Here is a 17865-nt window from a genome sequence, read left to right on the forward strand (position 1 = left end):
CCTTTCCTAAGCCACTGAGGCAAAGGAATTACTGGCAGAAAGCTGTGAATGGACAGATCGATCACTGCCATTCACTTCAACAGGAACAACTGCTTTCTGGTTGGACACAAAGCCTACTCTAAGCATACTCACCTGGTCCTATTGAACCCAGTGGAGGTCCTATTGAACCCAGTGGAGGCTTTAAACGTCAGAATGTATTGGTCTTCCGGGCAGCTCACTATAGTATATCTGCTGCAGCCTGGATTGCAGATTGCAGGTGATGGATAGATGGTTCTATAATATGCCCCAAAATCAGTCAAGATGGTTCCCAGCTCAGAAAGGCACCAGAAGATGAGAAGCGTTGTAGGGAGCCTCTGTTTTGATACTGGACAGGCACGTGGGAATGACTGTGCCCCACACACCAGCCTACAGTGTACTGTTACAACACTAAAACCTTTCTTGGGTTACATGCAGTTTCTTGTGTCAAGTGATCTTGCCTTGCAGCCAGTCACTTCTCAACAAAATGTTCCATCAGCTGGTGTGTTTGTCACAGGTAAGGTACCCAGGCACTGTCAGAGCATGGCATCTACTTCAAACTGGGCAGTTTTGGCTAGGAGCAGTGTGACATGTCTTGCTTCTATTATATGCGCCTCAGATAACAAGGGCACAAAAGGAAAAAGTATGCTTGTTAAGAACTTAACAACTTATTAAATGGTGATTTATCATTTATATCCAAATGCCCATTTGAATTAACAAACATGTGAAATCTCATTTGAATAGTGAAGGCAGCAAGTTGTAAGGGTAACAGGAGCAAGTTCTCAGAACATAAATACTTCCCTGTTGATGGCTGAAAGCCTCTCCCCTCAGTTTGAAGGCCCATGAAAGAGGAAGTTCATGCTTAGGTTGTTTATGCATGGCTACTTTCACTCACATTCGCCCCCGGTCTGTCTCAGTTGTTCCTTGGAGTTATGCATGAGTTTTTCGTCCATTAGAGATGACCTTGAGGCCAGCCCTCACAAATCCTGGGTCTTCCCGTTCCTCTAATAACCTGACTCTTCGATCTCCCCTGAGATCAGCCCGGGTGAAATCACCATGTGTAAGGCAAAGTGGGATATGGAAGCCTGGGGGAGTGACGTTTCTCTCACAGAAAGCACTATAGCCAATTATAAAGCAGCATGTCAAGGGGCAGGGATTCAAATGCTTCCTGCTTCCTCAGAGTTCGTTCTGAGCAGAAGAAAGGATTTTAGAAAAGAGGCTTGGGTTTCTTCCCTCCCTCCCACCGTTCCTTTTAGAGAGCTCCATTTTTTTAAATGCTTTTTTACATGGCACTTGGGTTTCCACAAGGAGGGGACTTTTCTCTCACAGTAAGCATTACAGCCAATTACAAAGCAGTGTTTCAAGAGGCGGGGAATCCAATGCTTCTTGATTTGAGCTTGGAGACTGCTGGTGCACAGATTCGCGACAGGAAAGTGTGGGTCCAGCAAGCAACGAACCTCAGGTGAAACTCCCATGCATAAACGACCTTACACTCCTGGCTTTGCCTGCTTAATTCCTCCCTTCCAGGCTACCAGTGTGTGAAAGGGGAAATTTCACAGCCTATCACCCCATTCTATTTGTGCTGTTCTGAGATGGACATAGGTATTTATAATTTCCAAACTGCAGGAGCAGCAAAGAATTAAATCACGCAGTAACAGATTTGGTTAAGGTGACTTGTGTTTGCCACAAGATCAAAAATGTCCCATGCGTATAAAAAAGTAGTAAAAACTCAAAAGGATAACTATACAGCATAAAAAGTCTTGATGCTAATACTACAAAATAAGACCCATTTATGAGGCAGACTTCATGTCCCAAGTTTTCTTTATTTTACAACTTTTGAAGGAAGTTAATTAGCCAGCAACAAAACGGGAGCCAGTCATTTCCAGTACATTATAACAGGGAGAGGCGGGAGGAATAACAGCTTCTCTGCCGGCAGTTTATCTACCTAGTACATTTGTGCAAAGGACAGGTAGAGGTTATCGACCCCGTCACATGCTGAGTGCAATCCAGAAAGGTAAGTCACAGCACAGCTCAGAGCCACCTAGATCAGTCACATGAGCAAGACTTTCATGTAGCTTAATGGTGCTAGATCCAAACTGACTTCTCATGTCGCTACTTAGTGGGAATCAAGTAGAATTAGGCTATCTGAAAGGGTTCAAGGAACAATGGACTCCATAGAATCATAGAGTTGGAAGGGACCACCAGGGTCATGTAGTCCAACCCCCTGCACAATGCAGGAAATTAACAACTACCTCCCCCGACATCCCCAGAGACCCCAACCCTCCCCCCGCCATGCAGGATCCTACAATCAAAGCACTCCCGACAGATGGCCATCTAGCCTCTGCTTAAAGACCTCCAAAGACGGGGACTCCACCACCCTCCGAGGCAGCGCATTCCACTGTCAAACAGCCCTCACCTTCAGAAAGTTCTTCCTAATGTTTAGGTGGAATCGCTTTTCTGTTAATTTAAATCCATTACTCCGTGTCCTAGTCTTTGGAGCAACAGAGAACAAGCTAGTCCCCTCATCAACATGACATCCCTTCAAATATTTAAACATGGCTATCATGTCTCCCCTCCATAGCCAGGGCTAACTAAACAAACTGGGAAGGTTCACCTTTGACTGAGAAAGATTAAAATGTCCAATTTTAAATCCTTTAAATATTAAATCTTGGTATCACCGAATTCCAGGTTTCCATCCATTGTGGAGGTAATTTAACAAATTTGATACCTCCATCTGTGAGAATTTCTTGAATCATCCCACCCCGAGTGTGAGCTGTCAGGTCCTTCCCTTTCCCCATATTTAATTAATGTAGTTTTAATCCCTATCGTTGTAGCCCTGCTCAGTCACTATGATCTTGCTGATCCAGCTGGGATTAAGGGGAGATTGCACAATGCACGATACTCTCGACCATGATATTGCCATTCTGCATATTTTCCAGCTTTGGTACATGTGATTGGAAGCCCAGATTTTTGAGGGTACATGTTTGCACATACCGAAGCTGGAAAATACATGCATTGCTCTATTCAAACAAAAGGGCAACCATGTGCATGGGAAGGTCATAGGTAGCACACTCTCCCATTACCTGAGGTTGGAGGGGCAAAATTCTAACTATTGAGTAGGGCTCCTGTCACTTCCATACAGCACCTACTGATGCTAGAGCGACATTAAGTAGAATTTTCCTGGGTGTCTCCTACCTTGTGGGCTTTCTTTAGCCTCCTGATTATCTGATGCCTGATGTTAGAATACAAAAACTTTGTGGTACTGAGATCTGTCTGGGTCCAAAACTTTACAACGAATAGCTCTGTGGAGCTGGACATTGTTGTAAGGATTCAAGGGATAAACCTCTCAGCGGGTACAGTATTAGTCTCCGACGCCTTGCAAAAAACATTTCTCAAAGAACATTGGTCAAAGAAGGGCCCTGCTGCTAATGTGACAGAAAAGGCAGCAATCAGCTTGTTGTGTAAACTACTAATTATTCTGAAGTACTTCCTCTCCAGACAATCTTTGGAGCCTGCCAAGAATATAATGGATTTCCCTCCAATGTCCTTTCATCTTGGTTCAGAACAGAAGCCAGTAAGCAGAGAAGTGGCTTTATTTATTCATAGTTCACATTAACATTTATTCAGCTGGCAGCTGTACATTGAATGAGGCAGTAACCCGATAGCCACTCGCTGTGCCTGCAAAGCCACCTGCTTTACCTGTAAAGCCAAGGGATCTTTCAGCAAGTGCTTTTGGCAACTCTTCTAGAATACGGGGCTTAGCACATGAGATGCTTGAGGTTTCGCTGCCAAAGGCAAAGAGAATTCACTACCTTCATGACCCCAATGGAAGAGAAGCATTATTTATGCTAGGGGAAAGGAAATTAATTCATTCATGCAACTAGGATGAAGGGTCATTCATTGGCTCTTGTTTCTACTACGGGAGCAGATGCTTAAGAGATAATGAGTTATTGTATTTCCTCTCTCTGCAGTGTCACCAAGTCCCCAATATGTGAGAAACAGTGTACACATGTCAAAATACTTAAAATACATATACTTCTTTAGAATGCTGAGACCAAGTCCTATGAAGAAAGGTTGAAGGAGGTTGGTGTCTTTAGCATGGAGAGGAGATGACTGAGAGGTGATATGATAACCATCAAGTACTTGAAGGGCTGTCATATGGTGTGGATGGTGTGGAGTTGTTTTCCGTTGCCCCAGGAGGTTGGACCAGAACCAGTGGGTAGAAATTAAATCAAAAGAGTTTCCGGCTAAAAATTAGGAAGAACTTCCTGACAGAGCGGTCCCTCAGTGGAACAGGCTTCCTCGTGATGTGGTGGGCTGTCCTTCCTTGGAAATTTTTTAAGCAGAGGTTAGAGGGCAATCTGTCAGCAATGCTGAACTTAGGCAGTTCATGAGAGGGAGGGCAGGAAGGGTCACGTAATGTTTTTGCTCTCATGGCCCTTTCTTACATGCCCAGGGAAATGCCGATTGCCACTTTGGGGTCAGGAAGCAATTTTCCTCCGGGCCAGATTGGCCAGGGATCCTGGAAGATTTTTTGCCATCTTCTGGGCTTGGAATAGGGGTCACTGGGGGTGTGGGGGGAAGGTAGTTGTGAATTCCCTGCATTGTGCAAAGGATTGGACTAGATGACCCTGGTGGTCCCTTCCAATTCTATGATACTATTATCTACACAATCTTTACAACCACCTTGTTAAGTATTATTATTATCCCCATACTGTAGATGAAGTACCTGAGGCTCAGTAAATAGCTGCTTTTTTAAGGGCTCAGACAACTTAGATGAAGATCACCCATCCCAGGCCATCCACAAAATGTTACTAACCAAGAAAGGAAGAACCTAGGTTGTCAGTATGATTATGCCCAAACAAAAACAACCTACTATATTCTTTGCAAAAGCTTCTATTTCATGTGTCATGCATTTGCACTATACACAATATGCTAACTCTATCAAATTCTATCTCTATATACAAAATATCCCACCTATGGGCTATATAGCATAAATTCCACAACAACTCAATAAATACATTTCATAAAGCCATCTCAAAGTTGGAGGGTACAGTCTCCATGCGTAACAAGTGAAGTCCATGCGACATATCGTTATTTCTTCTCAAGGTAAGTGTCCATAAACACTGATGTTTTATCTGAATATTTCCATGTGTAATGCTGTTTTCTTCTCTTAGCATATTGTGTATAGTGTAAGTGCATGACACATGAAATAGAAGCTTTTGCAAAGAATATAGTAGGTTGTTTTTGTTTGGGTACATCCACAAAATGTGGCAAAGCCAAGACCTGAATAGGGATTTCTGGCTCACCGTTCACATTCAGCCACTGTGCTATATCAGATAATAATGGAAGATGGGGCACAAGCTATACATGAAATCAGGAGGGGGAAATGATCTAGCAAAGATGGCCAAGCACAGTTTACTATTTACATTTCCAAGCTCTCAGAGAACTCTGCATCTTTCCATTTTGTTTAATGTTTATATATCAATCCCATTATTATTTTTACCATAGAGCTCTGGACATTTCACAGCCAGAAGAGCATTTCTTCTCAAACCCCCATTCTGAAGAAATGGAATGAGATAAACAGACTCTGGGGATACTATTGGTAGTGATGTTTTCTGCCAGCGTTCCTTTTTCTCCCTGGAACACAACAAAAAACCTGCCTTCTAGCATTGCAAAAAGGAATATCTTTAGCTGGTATTTTAACATCTATGTGCTCAAGACTTCACATACCATGGGCAAGATACCTACCATAATATACATCTTATGTAGATTGTATCAGTTATGTCAGACAGATTCAAAAACGCAAGGTGAGAAGTTCCTTAAGGTCCAACATGAGAGTACAAAGGTACATCTCACTCCCTTCTAAGGAGTATATCATCAATGGGAAGTACTATTTTGCCTGGTAAATTATAGGGTAGTAATAATTCTACTGTTATTTCTAGAATAATCTGAGGAGTCTCATTTTCTTTAATCTTGGCATTGAACTAGCTACTTGCTAATACAGATAATACACCAGAGCCATTAATTTTGTGTTCCTTCAGATTTTTTGGTGTGAATACCATCTGGTCCTAGCAATTTACTATCGCTTAGTGTGTACCAGTTTCCACTACCTGCCTAACACTCTTCACGTATCCATCTCAGCCATCTGAGGATAGACGGGTGGTGACCTGAGAAAGGGCCTTCTCTGGCATGGCACCAAAACTTTAGAACTCCCTCCCCAGGGAGATTCTTCTCTCTCCCTCTATCAGCATCTTTCGCCAGCAAGTGAAGACTATTTTTGTTTTGCCTGGCAAACCAGCAATAAGGTTTTGGCCCTCCTTCTAGTGTTATTGGTTTATGAGTTTGTAATTTAAGTGTGTATTTTAAACTGTATTTTAACTGTTTAAATGTTGTAATGTTTTTATGTTTGCTGCCTTGTGGACTCCCATTGGGTGGAAAGGCAGCATAAAAACGTTTTAAATAAATAAATAGATAAATTCTGTTCTTTACAACTTGCATTTCCATCGATGTATTTGTTTTAAAATACAGGTGCCTCCAATTTGCCAATAATGGTTCTCATAGTGAATATTTAAACTGATAAAATCACGTTCAGGTCACAAAAATAACACTAGGTATGTGACCTCTGACTGTGCAATTAAAATTCTATGTAGTTGTAGAGCCTGATTTCAGTCTAGAGAAGAGATTCTTCTTCTTCTGATGAACTGGATAAACAAGATACTTTATCTCTGATCCCCCAGTTTGCAGGAGAACTCAAAAACAACTGACTTCATAGTAGAAGGTTGGGTTGCCAGGTCTCTCTTCACAACCGGCTTGAGGTTTTTGGGGAGGAGCCTGAGGAGGGGGTGGAGTTTGGGGAGGGGAGGGACTTCAATGCCATAGACTCCAATTGCCAAAGTGGCCATTTTCTCTAGGTGAACTGATCTCTATCGGCTGGAGATCAGTTGTAATAGCAGGAGATCTCCTGCTAGTACCTGGAAGTTGGCAACCCTAGTAGAAGGATGCTTGACTCGCAACTTCCAAACATTTTGAGATTGGCCCCAGTAGCCCATGGCAGTAGGGTTGCCAGGTCCCCCTAGCAACTGGTGGGGGATGTGGAGGGAGGTCAACAGCAACATCACTTCCAGAAGTGACATCATCACATCGGTGATGTCGAGGGAGATGCTCAGATATTTGGGCAAAACCTCTATGGTAGAAGCTGTTCTTACCATAGAGTTTTGCCCAAATACCAGAGTGTCTCCCTCAACATCGATGATGTGACAACATCACTTCTGGAAGTGATGTCACCATGCTGACGACGCCTAGGCCTCATTTTAAGCCCATTAAGACCCCCGCTGGCCCGCTGGATGGGGCTGGGGGAGGGGCCCAAAGCCAGGGATCCCCCACCTCTGGCAGGGGGTCTGGTAACCCTACATGGCAGCCATTTTCTAATTGGCCTCAGCTCTCCATGGCTGCCATTTCTAAAAGGGCCACAGGCCACAGGCTCAACAAAATCAGGGTCCCCTGCTGTACACAATACTGGTTCCAGGTCTTTGTATTCTCCCTCCGTGTACCCCTTTAAAACACAAGGACTGGCTCCTATCCATGACTCCCATAGACTGAGTGGAGGAGGGTGAGTGCACATTGGCAGATCCTCCTCATCTCCTACCTGTCTTTCCGCTATGTAGGCTAAGGACATGAGCGAAGGTGGCATTTGCCCTGCCAGAGTTGAGGGACGCTTTAACCAGGCTTACCTGCCTATCTGGAGGAAGAGAGCAAGAGCCAGACATGTTCCAGAGTGGAAAAAAACAGGACCCAGTAGACTGGTTGCACCAGGATCAGGACTGACAAGAAGAGAGGTGTAGGACACAAGCTTTTTAAAAAATTTCCTAACCTCTAGTACACTACACCTTGCAACCTAATGTTCTGTTACAATTTTTAAAGGACATTGGCTATTTTGAAGTTACACAATGTCTAATCAAGGAACATAATCATCAAAGCTGCTAATAACAATAAACAATTTTCTTAAATTTGTCTGGGAATTCAGACATTTGAGAGAGCCTTTAAAAAATTCATAATAAACAGGCACCCTACAGACTATGATGCTCGGCATTATTAGCAACAATCCTCAGCAGCCCAGCCATGATGGAGGCCAAAACTGGTTTTGTGCCAGTACTAAACAGAAGTTTTATGCAATGTAGGGGTTGAGGGAAATGCCACTTGAAACAAATCAATAGCTATAGTACCCTGGCTGTGATCTAGCAAGTGCTTTCTTCTCCTTTCAAAAAAATTGAAATCAGTAAATTGGTAAAGAAAGAGGTATCCACAAAGGAGAAACACAAGGAGCTCCTACACTTGGGCAGAAATGCAGTTATAGAGCAATTTCCCTTCTGCTCATAGCCTGTCAGCAATGGGCTGTTCAATAGTCAATAAGCCCACAGCGTCCAAGGGTATCCAAGTAGATTTATTTCCACAGTTAGCTGATTACATTACTTGTGCACTCAGAACATTTCTCAGACTCATCACATTCTGTCCGGTTGCTTTTTAACCAGGTTCGTTCTTTGTTCTCTCTTTAGCCAGTTTCATGAACTTTTGCATTGTCAAGTCAGAGGGCTCTGCCCCCCCAAACCTCCAGCCAGTGGCAAAGAGGGACCTGGCTGATCCTCTACTCTGTACTGGAAAAATTAAAGGCCACAGTTCAGCATTTGGAAGCTCAGGGTTTCATCACAAAGATGACTTCGCCCACTGCTTGGGTCAGTAGCCTAGTGATCACACAAAAAGAAAATTGCTCGTTTTGAATGTGCCTTGATCCAAATGATCTTTAAAAAGCAGTGATGAGGCAACATTTCTCTGTCCTCACTGTTGAGGACATCAGGAAGAGTTTGTTTACAATCGTAGACGAAAAAGATGGCTACTGGCAAGTAAAACTGCATGAAAAATCAGCAGAAGCGTACATCTTTAACACCCCATAAGGTAGATATCATTTTAACAGCCCTCCTTAGGGTAGCCAATCAATTAAGTGTAATATTCCATCAAAAGAATCATGAATGCTTTGGCAACATCCCAGGTGCTCACATTTTTGCAGATAACATGATCATTCCAGCAACGATAAAAGAAGAACACGATGCCATCCTGAAATGTGTTCTTAACAGAACACGACAAGGGGGTGTAAAGGACAAGATACAGTTCCTAGTGTAAAGTGTAAAGTACATGGGCCATATTTTTACCAAAGATGGTGTCAGCCTGATGAAGGCAAAGTGGAGGCTGTCAATAAAATGCCCCTTCTCAAAGACAACAAAAGTCTGCAGAGATTCCTAGGGGATATAGAGCACAAATCTACGATGAAGATCCAGATCAGCAAGAGCATGAACGTGGTTCCACTCCAGGTCACTTTCCAAAATCCACTGACACTCCAGCTGAAAGTGTACTGACTGACAGTAGACAAAGAATTAATTTACCTGTTAAGTTCAAAGGCATTGTAAAGGTGAATCCCAGTGGTCCGTAGGGTTGCCAGCTCCAGGTTGGGAAATACCTGGAGATTTTGGGGGTAGAGCCTGAGGAGGGCATGGTTTGGGGAATGGGAGGGACTTCAATGTGGTATAATGCCCTAGAGTCCACCTTCCAAAGCAGCCATTTTCTCCAGGTGAACTGATCTCTGTCTCCTGGAGATCAGTTGTAATTCCAAGAGTTCTCCAGCCACCATCTTGAAGTTGGCAACCTTACTGGTACGTCAAGTGCTAGTAACCTCTGGCTCCATATTTTTGTAAAATTTGAGTTACGCCTCCTTTCCTAGATTAAAAAGTGGATCTAGTATTCTATATTTTTACACTTTATTGTGTTTTAGACTTACCGTATAAATCTTTTGCACTCATTTTGGCAGCTCCATCTGCTTTGCCCATGCTGCCACTGCAAACAGAGAGAGGAGAAAGAAACAGTCAAGAACAAGCCAAGCCTTTTATTTTATATTTTTTCAGTGTTTATTTCAGTAGCACTAACATACAAATTTTAAGAGCCAATGTAATCAAGAAACCTTCGGAGACCTATGAGGGTTCTGAGACATTACCCTTCTACCCTTCTCTTCACTGTGAGACCAAGAACAGACCTTGGGCTTATGCATTACCTTCCACCCCTCCTATCATACATAGAAATTAACAGCTGAACCAGAAGATCCCACAGTTATTTGAATGCTGGCCCTGAAACCCCTTTTCCTAGTGGGTTCAGTGTCCAGGTAAGGGAGACTATGTTCAAGTAATGTTATTAATACATTTCAGAGGCAAAGTTCTAGCCAGCTCTCCCATGCTTGTCAACCATCCTTCTGTTGAGACAAGTCATTCCAAACATAGAACAAGCATTTACAGCTAAGACAGAAAGCCTTTGAGTCTACAAACAACAATCTCCACAAATGTTTCCCTCTCTTTATTCACTACGTTCACCCTTTCTTTCGTCCCTTGTGCAGCAAGACTAGCAGCTTCACATATGGGCACCCCAGGAATGGTTATACTGTATGTTAGGGTTGCCAGGTCTCTTTTTGCCACCAGTAGGAGGTTTTTGGGGTGGAGCTTGAGAGGGCAGGGTTTGGGGAGGGGAGGGACTTCAATGCCATAGAGTCCAATTGCCAAAGCAACCATTTTCTCCAGGGGAACTGATCTCTATCAGCTGGAGATCAGTTGTAATAGCAGGAGATCTCCAGCTAGTACCTGGAAGTTGGCAACCCTATTATATGTATACATCTATAAATTAATGGAAGTACTACAGGCAGCACCAGCTATACGTCTTGGCCTCTGAAAAGTTGTAATCTCTATGCAGCCGTAGAGCAATTCCTTCAGGAAAAAATGAGAACAGTTTTTAAAATGGTGTGTGTGTGTGTTTGTGGAAGGGAAGTATCATTAGGGTTCTTACTTTGCAGAGCCAGGATGGCTGCTTGTAGATCCTTTCTGGCTCATTCTGCTTTCAAGACATCCACCTGTAAAAGATAGGAACAGTTTAATTGTTGAGGGGATGAACAACATTTAAGGTTTGTTTCACCTGATTCATTGCTTACTTGGACACTTTGTAAGCTTTGTTATTATCTTTTACCTGATGGATCATGCCAGTGATTGAGCCAGCAGATGTAACTGGCCCTTGAGACTTCTCTTAGATAGCCGACAGGGTCTTTTGAAAAGATCAGTACCTGTCTTCACTTTTATGCATACACACACACACATACATATGCCCACACACATTTTTACCATTAAGGATATTCTCATGCCAACATATTTAAAGCAACCAAAACAATGAGGTAAACTAAACACCTCAAATGCATTCCCCCCCCCCCCAGTTATCATATATGATGTTTGTTCAAGGGCTGGCTCAAGTTTTCCAACTCTCAAGGCAAAAAATCCCATAATCATAACTTAATGGAATACAAGCAGCAGATACTTTAAAGGTAAAGGTCCCCTGTGCAAGCACCAGGTCATTCCTGACCCATGGGGTGACGTCACATCCAGAAGTTTGCTAGGCAGACTTTGTTTACGGGGTGGTTTGCCAGTGTCTTCCCCAGTCATCTACACTTTACCCCCAGCAAGCTGGGTCCTCATTTGACCGACCTCGGAAGGATGCGAGGCTGAGTCAACTTTGAGCCGGCTACCTGAAACCAACTTCCGTCGGGATCGAACTCAGGTCGTGAGCAGAGCTTTTGACTGCAGAACTGCAGCTTACCAATCTGTGCCACGGGGCTCATATCTATTTCTATCTATTACCTGATGTAAAATCAGTGCCATCGTGAAATTGAAAATTACTGATCATATCGTAAGTTTTATTTCGAGAAAACATGAAGCTTACTAGATTCCAGGGAATGCCCTCAGCCGTTATAAATAGACGGTATTGTAAAACGCCTGCTGGATTGTTATGGGGAGAAGACAGTGGTTGGAAGACATTCCCCACTATAGGAATCACCGAATTATTTAAGATAATAGAATAGGTTTCTGAAATAATTTTTGCTCCAATATGAGCGTTGTTTCAGCTGACAAAAAATGTGAGTTTTTCCTGGCCAGGAGTAATAGGGCAACTGTTTTGTACAATGCCCTGAGTATGTGAAACAACAGCAATGATATTTTGACTCGTACATATATTGTTGGTTATAATCATGATGTCTGCTGCTGAGTGTCACTTGCTGTTGGTCTGTTATCACTCTGTGGAGTTCTTTTTATATAGACTTCTTTGTCTACTCCCTGATAAGATCTGCATTGTTTTGCTCAATGCCAATTCTGTCGTCACGCTTTGTTATGGCCAACGACAAAACTACTAAACTAAACTTGACTCTAGGGTAGGGTTGCCAGGTCCCTCTTCAGCACTGGCAGGAGGTTTTTAGGGCGGAGCCTAAGGAGGGTGGGGTTTGGGGAGGGGAGGGACTTCCGTGCCAGAGAGTCCAATTGCCAAAGTGGCCATTTTCTCCAGGGGAACTGATCTCTATTGGCTGGAGATCAGTTGTAATAGCGGGAGATCTCCAGCTAGTACCTGGAGGTTGGCAACCCTATTCTAGGGCCATACTTGGAGATCTAGAATCATATTTCCAGATGTTTTGGATCCTAAAAACAATCTGGGGCACAACTGAGGATACAGTACTGGACAAGGAGAAGTTTACTGCTTCCCTCAATGCTATTTCCCAGATCAAAACATTCCTCCCTGCTGCAGTTAGCTTTGGTAGGGAAAGAAGAACGGGCACCTTGTTTTCTAGGTCTTTCTTTGCCACCGGTGGGAGGTTTTTGGGGCGGAGCCTGAGGAGGGCGGGGTTTGGGGAGGGGAGGGACTTAAATGCCAGAGAGGCCAATTGCCAAAGTGGCCATTTTCTCCAGAGGAACTGATCTCTATTGGCTGGAGATCAGTTGTAATAGCGGGAGATCTCCCGCTATTACCTGGAGGTTGGCAACCCTATTGTTTTCCCCTATCTTCTTTCTCTAAAGGGACTAAGTGCAGTCCAGTTCCCTCACACTTTCAAAAAAAAAGTCCCCCCAATTTTTAAAAATATATGAAATCAGAATATAAACAAAAAATATAGAAGAGAAGAAAAGATTAAAGATCATATAATGACTGCAGATACAATTGGGCCTATTACATCAGAATAAAAAGAAAGAATATAACAAACAATGTTGTTATGAGTAAGGCGCATTAAAAGAGAAATCATAATAATTATAAGTGATATATAATACAATCATGATAATATAGTAATAATACATATAGAACAATGAATATCCTAATATTCTTAGTGTAATTCACATGGTAGTCTATATAATACTTGATATACGCAATACTGAAATTGAGTCATGTTATGAAATGTATTATAAAACATACTAGATACAAATACTTAAAATAGTAATTATTATATTGTATTTCTAACGGTATTTCTGAAATATTTAAACATTACGTTCTCCTTCCTTTTTAACCCCTTTTCAATACAATTGCCAAGAAATGTTTTTCATATTACATATATGTCGTTACAGCAATTACCTTTTCTACATCCCTTTACTTAAGAATAGTATAAGTGACATAGGACCCAATAAGCCCTTAGGAGGCCGACTACAGCCTCCGCCAGCGCAGGGGCCCACACCGCCGGCGCCCAGAAAGCGCATGCCGGCGTTAGTGGTCCCAGCGCCAGCGTGCAGGGCCGGGCGCCACTCCCCGAATGCCGCTGCCCTGGCCTCTGGCTGCTGGCACAGGCCGCCGGGACAAGCCGGGAGGTGTTCCGGCACCCCGGGAGGCTTTCCCGGGGGTGTGACAAAGCCAGCCACGGGGTGGGGCCGACATTAGTCGGCCTCCCGAGCACTTTTGGCTCGGGAACGCCCCTTTTTATTTTTGCAAAGATACGCCAGCATCTTTTTTTTTGGCGCCGGGCAGAGGTTTCAGTCTTTAGGAGGCAATGCCGCTAGTTTGCCTCCAACGCCCAGCACGGGCATTCCTTTCAGGAATGTGCCGATACTTTCCATTTATGTTGGAATTCTTTAATTGGTCTTTTGTTCAGATAATTTGTCAATTTTGCCATTACTGAATATTCGGCCAGTTTATTCTCCTATCCTCTCTGCTAGGACACGCTTCTGTTTTCCATTTTGTAGCCAATGTAACTCTGGCCACCATTATCATATATCTGAACAATTCTTCCAAAATATTTGGAATGTTTTTAGACAAAATGCCCAGTAACATACTCTCGGCTTCCACAGTGAATTTGATTTTTTAAATTTTCTGAATCTCAGCATGTATTCCTTTCCAGCATTTTGTTTGTCTTTTTACACATCTACCACATATGATAAAAAGTACTGTCCACTTCTTTACATTTCCAACATTTTCTTTTATAATTCTTCTCCATCTTCTCAATATCCTTTAGGGTAATATACCACCGATAAATATCTTGTACCAGTTTTCTCTTAATAAATGACTGGCTGTAAATTTAATGGCATATAATTAAACTTCCACATCATCCATCACCAGAGCCCTGAGCAGAATCTTCCTCCTCCCACTGATACTTTTCAGCTTTTGGTTCTTTAATGTAATGCTTGGTTAAATCAAGACTTATAGTTAACAATATTGCCAATCATGAAGTATATGGTTCCTCTTGAATTCACTTGGATCATTTCTTGGCATTGTTCCTTTGTATGTCTCATGGGGGTGATCAGCTTCACATTTCAAAAGACAAGAGAGGATGCTTCAAGATTAAAGGTTAGCAACCTAATTAGGACATGGCAAATTAATTATCTCTTACTTGATGCATGTATTATTTTCTTCACATCATTTCCCTTTTCTGTTTAGGGATCATGCGGAAATTCACCTAACTTGAGAATTATACCAATGAACTGTATGGGAATTTTTTTATAATAAAGGACACTGAATAGGCAATTTGTGCTAAGCGTAAGACACAAACTGTCGATTTCCTATACTGAACTCTCTGCCATAGTGGGAACAGTATAAAGTCTGTTTGTAGACTGTCATGGCTGATGCTTGCATCATGCATGTTTCATTTGGCATATATATGCTGAAAACTCATGAATGGTTGCAGTTTCCAAATGCTGTGTGTGTGTATGCATGTATACCTTGTATATATTATGTACGATCAGACTCACTGAGCCTCATTCTGATTGCCCCGTATGACTTCCATGTATGAAATTCATCACTTGTAAATGATTTGGGAAAATTCCCAGGCACTTTTTAGACTAACTGTAACTTTTGTATTTGGAGGATATGAATTTTTGCAGGTTTCCTACTTGTCAGTTGTCAGTAAGTGGATTGTGGCCTCCCTTTGCCACCCCCAGAGTCATTTCCCCGCTCCCTCCCTTCTCTTATCCCCGACTCCTGCTTCCAGCCTTCCTCCCAGCTCCAAAGCGGATTAAATAAAACGTAAAATAGTTAAATGCACCAAATATTATGAGAGACTACTTTGCAGTATATCTTAGCTGACATTTTCAGTTGCCTAGGCAACCCAACTTTTCCCAGGAAAAGTTGAGGGCAGCAGGAAAAGAGGAAGACCCAACAAGAGATGGATTGACTCAATAAAGGAAGCCACAGCCTTCAATTTGCAAGATCTGAGCAATGCTGTCAAAGATAGGACATTTTGGAGGACATTGATTCATAGGGTCGCCATGAGTTGGAAGAAACTTGACGGCACTTAACACACACACAGGCAACCCAACATGGCAGACAAGATCTTGTGAGGTAGTCTCATAAGATCTTGGTACTTTTAAATGTTTTTGTATTTTGTTTAATCCCATCCCTCTCTTTACATTCCCCCTCCCTCAATCCTACAGTTTCCCCCGGGTTTGCAAAAACATCTACGCTAGCCCTGGTTGGTTCCATCATGTGGATTTTTTTTATCTGTATGGTGGGGCCATCTATGAGATACATATGATATATGAAGAAGTCAAGAGTGCGAAAACAATGTTATTTTCTGCTCTTATAATGTAAAAAAAAACCATAATACTTGTCTAGGCTTTTTAACCAGCTGAATATATGAAAAAAGTCCGGTTTTGCCATCTTGTATCGCATACATCCACCCAAATACAACACAGCTGTTGGAAAATAGCTACTCTGAAGTCATTGATGAAATGGCCAGGGAGGTTAACATGTTCCTCCACAGGCTTTTAAGAATTTTTTCTCCTGTCAGATCTGTGTCCATTCCATCTTTTCTTAAGACATAGCCCTATCTACTCAATACAGGGTGCTTAGACTTGGGGATTTTTCTCCATGTGAGCAGTAGGAGTCAATCCCCTGCAGTAAATGGGAGCATCCAGATATTGCTGTTTCCTAATCTGGGCATAATTCCTCAGGCTCTCTTATCCTCTCTGGCTCAAAGGGGAAAGTTAGAGGTGGCTATGAGCAGCACTCATCTGAACACTTCATCTACTGCCTCTATGAAGAAGAGGGTGGAGTTAAGCTCTCAAAATAGCGCTGGGCAGCTATTATTCGAGCCCTTTCCCTACTATAATGCTACTGCATGATGTACTAGAGAAAGAGGGGGTTCCCAGGCTATGGGGGGGGGTTCCACCATAATCACTGTTGGGTCTGCTTGCATAGGCACAATGGAGAAAAGGAAGAGGAGGGGTGGTGGGAGTAGGGAGCAGAACAAGAATGGGAGCAGGTGGGCACCATTTCTGCCCATTTTTGCCTTATTTCCAATTGCATCCACATGTAGATGCAACCCTTGATTGATGATTAACATTATCTATGTTAATCATCAATCAAGGGTTGCATCTACATGTGGATGCAGCTGAAAATAGGCATTGCAGTGTTGTATTGACAACACTGGTAGAATTGCATGTGTAAGCACTTCAGATGTGACGGCTAGAAGCATTAGATCCTCTGACTACATTGGTAATGTTTATTAATAGCCATAATTGGCACTTTGTTCTGTTGTATGAACGTGTATCTTTTATACAGGTCCATCATGTTGTTCTTTAATGCTTATCAACAGCTACTTTAAACTACAGGCTGTCTCTATGACACCATTGGTCTACCTTCCACTGCTTCTTAAGAGAATACCATCCTTTTGCAGAAGAGGTCGCATAATATGCAGCAATATCTCCAGTTGAGAGTTGTAAGGGAGTACAAGAGATGACATGTTGTACCTCTTATATCTAGGGAACCACTCCCACAACCATACTGTTGTAGTTTGGTTCTCAGTAACCACCCCACATGGCAATCCAAGTCTTCCCGGTGAGTTAGAGGAGGAAGAAAACCAAATTTAAACAGCATATACACACAGAGCACCCAAAATTCTAATCTGGTTACATTCAACAGGACAGCAGAAGCGAGTATGTTATTCAGCTGCTCTATTCTTTGCATTTAGGGAAAGTTCCAGAAGGGCTAAACAGAAAAGCACTGAATCCCGCTATGGCTTTCTGACATGTCTGATTGTTGTGATCTCATTGGGATAATGAAGTAAATCTCTGTACTCTCATGAGTTGCAGAATGTAATACAACTTCTTTATTGCAACCAAATTCAGACTAACACAGAAACTGAAAGGAAGAAAAGAGAACAGTCCAGGGGGTGGAGTTTTCCTCCAACCTATAATCAAGTTCCAGAAACTCTTTACTATCCATTTTACAACACTGGTACTTCAGATAAGAATGGCAGAGTAGCAAAAGTCTGACCAAACCATACAAGGCTATTAACAGAAACATTAGCCATTAATGATCGCATGTTGTTCCCTTTTAAACTTCACAGGATGACAAAGGTTCTTTCACTGGGTTGATGATGCTTAACATTTTCCAGAGTGAATTCAGGGCTGTATGAAAAGTTCCTGGGTTGACATTCAAAGGGGGAAATGATGTATTTACCTGGACAACTGGCACTGCACTGGTCTACTGCCACACCAGCCATATTAGCTATGTTCCCCATACACATGTCTA

At 42.5% G+C, this 17865-nt stretch overlaps 1 protein-coding gene across 1 annotated transcript in view; it reads right to left on the minus strand.

Moving 5' to 3' along the window:
* EPS8L2 (EPS8 like 2) overlaps positions 1-17865 on the minus strand; it is a 129635-nt gene that overhangs the window by 66962 nt on the left and 44808 nt on the right. Inside the window, exons 2-3 of the mRNA XM_056851578.1 lie at positions 10894-10957; positions 9845-9900 (exon numbers count right to left, since the gene is read on the minus strand). Of these exons, the coding sequence (XP_056707556.1) occupies positions 9845-9900; positions 10894-10937 (100 nt within the window). The 5' untranslated portion in view covers positions 10938-10957. The remainder of the gene's footprint in view (positions 1-9844; positions 9901-10893; positions 10958-17865) is intronic.

Source organism: Euleptes europaea, chromosome 6, assembly GCF_029931775.1.
Source record: "Euleptes europaea isolate rEulEur1 chromosome 6, rEulEur1.hap1, whole genome shotgun sequence".
Classification (NCBI taxonomy): Eukaryota; Metazoa; Chordata; class Lepidosauria; order Squamata; family Sphaerodactylidae; genus Euleptes; species Euleptes europaea.